Raw genomic sequence first — 4,529 nt, forward strand, 5'->3', positions numbered from 1 at the left:
TTATGATAAGGCTGGTTGTAATGGTGGTATTATAGCTAGTATAATGCATGCCAACTAGTCAATTTTGATGAGGTGTCATAGCATTAAATGAAGAAAGAGAGGGTGTAATATCATATCATGATACCGTATCATAATAAATGCTATGCTACTTTGTGTTATGCATAACAATAAATAGAGTAGTACATGATACTAATATATGATACTATACATTAGAAAGGTAGTATCATACAATAATATCATATGCATGATACTAGTATATGATATTCCCCATTACAACCAGCCTAACGCAGCAAGCTTCCAAATGGCACTCATGACTTCATATCATATCCCGACATTAAGAACTTTTCATACTGGCGGAGTATTCACAGGGGCTACTGCCGACCTTGTACGATCCCTTCGACTCCCCATTAACCATTTTAATCTTACGCAAATTCGCCTATAAATACTGCCCTCTGCATAGCAGCAGCAGCAGCAAAGCAGCCCCAGTAGAGCTAATCCGTGGGAGTTAAGCTAGCACGGAATGCCTCGGACGATGGTATCCCGCGCTCTCCTGCTCGTCGCCGTCGTCCTGACGGCGCAGCTGTGCGCGTGCACGGCGTACGCCGGCAGCGGCGGCGATGTCCGAACAAGTAATTGCGGAGATTCGTGCCGGAACGTCCACTTTACATTTTAAAGAAAGGGTACAAAAGCATATTTATTCTGAATCAGACGGCGAAATGCACTGGAGTACTGATGTTTACCATGCGCCCGAATATCAATATGGTAATCTTCGCCGATTACCAAAAACAAGCCATTTATGGATATTGTCAGTAAGTATGTGCAGATCCAGTATAGCGTCTTTTTCACTCCACAAGGATCAAGATCAAATGAATACTTATGGTAAAAAAGATAGGGAAATTCTTGATTATTCAACGTCGGATCGAATCATGTCCAATGGCCATTGGAATTTTATCTATCCTTCTATTTTTCAAGATAATTCAGATTTGTTGGCGAAAAAGCGAAGAAATAGGTTCGTCATTCCATTACAATATCATCAAGAACAAGAGAAAGAACTAATATCCTGTTTTGGGATTTCGATTGAAATCCCCCTTATGGGTGTTTTACGTAGAAATACTATTTTTGCTTATTTTGACGATCCCCGATACAGAAAAGATAAAAAGGGTTCAGGAATTGTTAAATTTAGATATAGGACCCTAGAAGAAGAATATAGGACTCGAGCGGAAGACTCAGAAGAGGAATATGAGACCCTAGAAGACGAATACAGGACCCGAGAGGACGAATATGAATATGAAACCCTAGAAGAATCTAAATATGGAATCCTAGAAGACGAATACGAATATGAAACCCTAGAAGACGAATATGGGAGCCCAGAAAACGAATATGGGAACCCAGAGAACGAATATAGGACTTTAGAGAAAGACTCAGAAGAGGAATATGGGAGCCCAGAGAGCAAATATAGGACCCAAGAGGACGAATATGGAACTCTAGAGGAAGACTCAGAAGACGAATATGGCAGCCCCGGGGAAAGCGCAGAGGAAAAATATGGTACTTTAGAGGAAGACTCAGAAGAAGATTCAGAGGACGAATACGAGAGCCCAGAGGAAGATTCCATCTTAAAAAAAGAGGGTTTGATTGAGCATCGAGGAACAAAAGAATTTAGTCTAAAATACCAAAAAGAAGTAGATCGGTTTTTTTTCATTCTTCAAGAACTTCATATCTTGCCGAGATCTTCATCCCTAAAGATACTTGACAATAGTATTATTGGAGTGAATACACAACTCACAAAAAATACAAGAAGTCGACTAGGCGGACTGGTCCGAGTGAAGAGAAAAAAAAGCCATACGGAACTCAAAATATTTTCCGGAGATATTCATTTTCCTGAAGAGGCGGATAAGATATTAGGTGGCTGTTTGATACCGCCAGAAAGACAAAAAAAAGATTCTAAGGAATCAAAAAAAAGGAAAAATTGGGTCTATGTTCAACGGAAAAAAATTCTCAAGAGCAAGGAAAAGTATTTTGTTTCCGTTCGCCCTACAGTGGCATATGAAATGGACGAAGGAAGAAATTTAGCAACACTTTTCCCGCAGGATCTCTTGCAAGAAGAAAATAATCTCCAAATTCGACTTGTCAATTTTATTTCTCATGAAAATAGCAAGTTAACTCAAAGAATTTATCACACAAATAGTCAATTTGTTAGAACTTGCTTAGTAGTGAATTGGGAACAAGAAGAAAAAGAAAAGGCTGGTGCTTCCCTTGTTGAGGTAAGAGCAAATGATCTTATTCGCGATTTCCTAAGAATTGAGTTAGTCAAGTCCACTATTTCGTATACACGAAAAAGGTATGGTAGGACAAGTGCAGGACCGATTCCCCATAATAGGTTAGATCGCGCCAATATCAATTCTTTTTATTCCAAGGCGAAGATTGAATCACTTAGCCAACATCCAGAAGCTATTGGCACTTTGTTGAATCGAAATAAAGAATACCACTCTTTGATGATTTTGTCGGCATCCAACTGTTCTCGAATTGGTTTATTCAAGAATTCAAAACATCCCAATGCGATAAAAGAATGGAATCCTAGAATTCCTATTCGAGAAATTTTTGGGCCCTTAGGCGCTATTGTAGCTAGTATATCGCATTTTTCTTCATCTTACTATTTACTAACGCATAATAAAATCCTGTTAAAAAAATATTTGTTCGTTGACAATTTAAAACAAACCTTCCAAGTACTTCAAGAACTTAAATACTCTTTAATAGATGAAAATAAAAGGATTTCTAATTTCGATAGTAACATAATGTTGGATCCATTCCTTTTGAATTGTCACTTTGTCCATCATGATTCTTGGGAAGAGACATTGGCAATAATTCACCTTGGACAATTTATTTGTGAAAATGTATGTCTATTTAAATCGCACATAAAAAAATCCGGTCAAATTTTCATTGTAAATATGAATTCCTTTGTTATAAGAGCAGCTAAACCTTATTTGGCCACTACAGGAGCAACTGTTAATGGTCATTATGGAGAAATCCTTTACAAGGGAGATAGGTTAGTTACGTTTATATATGAAAAATCGAGATCTAGTGACATAACGCAAGGTCTTCCAAAAGTGGAACAAATCTTTGAAGCGCGTTCAATTGATTCATTATCCCCGAATCTCGAAAGGAGAATTGAGGATTGGAATGAGCGTATACCAAGAATTCTTGGGGTCCCTTGGGGATTCTTGATTGGAGCTGAGCTAACCATAGCCCAAAGTCGTATCTCTTTGGTTAATAAAATCCAAAAGGTTTATCGATCCCAAGGGGTACAGATCCATAATAGAAAGCACGGATCTTGATGTAAGATCCGACGGACCTATATAGCATCTACTGCGACTTATGGCAAGACTAATGAATATATAAGGACGATTAATTTTTTTGATCAAAGAAGGGGTTGCCCCTTCCGATTTTCATTACTGAAAACCACCACAATTCACAAGAAGTTCAGCACAACTCCAGCCTAACACGAAGGACTAAAAGCTACCAGATTGAAATCACAACATCCCAAGAGGCCAACAAAGGCCAAACATCCGTGCTAGAACCCAACATTTCACAACCGATGACACAATCCACATCCTAAACCAATTATTACATCAAAAGAAACCAAGAAACTAGTCTCTGCGGCGAGCGGCAAAGAGCTCTTTCGTGTCCTTAAGACGCTGCTTGAGAACATCCACGGATTCCTCCACCAGCCTTTGGCGCTCGTTGTGGAGCATGTCATTCTCGTCCATAAGTTTCTTCAACAAGGCACTAGTCTCCTCCTGTAGGTCTGCACTTCGGACGATCTTCTCCCTCAGCAGGTCGCGCTCGGACCGGAGCCTCTCATTGCCCTCCCTTAGTTGCTATATGATGCCTGTAGCCTGTTCAAACGAGGCTATCATGTCGTCCTGCAACCTCGCCGAGCGGGAGATCTGATCCGTCTGGCTATGGACGATCACATGCATGCGCGTGTAACAATCGTCGCGTGCCCGCAAGAAATTTTCCCAGGCTGCCGCGGCGCGGCAGGACATCTCTACTGCATTTGTGGCGCAGCGGGACATATCTGCTGCTTCCACGGCGCGGTCGGACTAGTCTGCTGCATCGACGGCGCGGCGGGAGCTCCGTGCTGCTTCAGCGGCACGGCGGGACCTCTGTGCTGCTACTTCCGCGCGGCGGGACATGTCGGCTGCTCTCGCAGTGAGGCGGGACATCTCTCGTGCTTCCGCTTCCATGCTCGCCTCTCCCTGGTGGCAATCTCTCGACCCAGAACTCATGCTGGCCATGGCAGACGCAAGGGAAGGATGCTGAATGACTTGTTTGTTTTAGTGGATAAGGAGTTGAGGAGGAATGTGCAGTCATCTTGGCATACTAGTATTTATAACCGAGTACTAATACACTCCTATGTGGGAAACCGTTTAGGTTGTGATCGGTGTGAACAGGTTTGCAATTCAATATAGCATGGAGTAATTTGGAATGTGACGAGACGCAAGCTCAAAATTTATTGACGGTTCTAGTTT

The 4,529-nt window shown here is 41.5% G+C and overlaps 1 protein-coding gene across 1 annotated transcript; it reads left to right on the forward strand.

Annotated features, from left to right (window-relative positions):
• Positions 1-617: 617 nt before the first annotated feature.
• On the forward strand, positions 618-3,332 carry LOC125526509 (DNA-directed RNA polymerase subunit beta''-like). Its single transcript, XM_048691186.1, has one exon. It carries the CDS (start codon positions 618-620, stop codon positions 3,330-3,332), a length of 2,715 nt encoding a protein of 904 aa, XP_048547143.1.
• Positions 3,333-4,529: the final 1,197 nt, after the last annotated feature.

This window comes from Triticum urartu, unplaced genomic scaffold, assembly GCF_003073215.2.
Source record: "Triticum urartu cultivar G1812 unplaced genomic scaffold, Tu2.1 TuUngrouped_contig_10343, whole genome shotgun sequence".
In the NCBI taxonomy this organism is placed as follows: domain Eukaryota; kingdom Viridiplantae; phylum Streptophyta; class Magnoliopsida; order Poales; family Poaceae; genus Triticum; species Triticum urartu.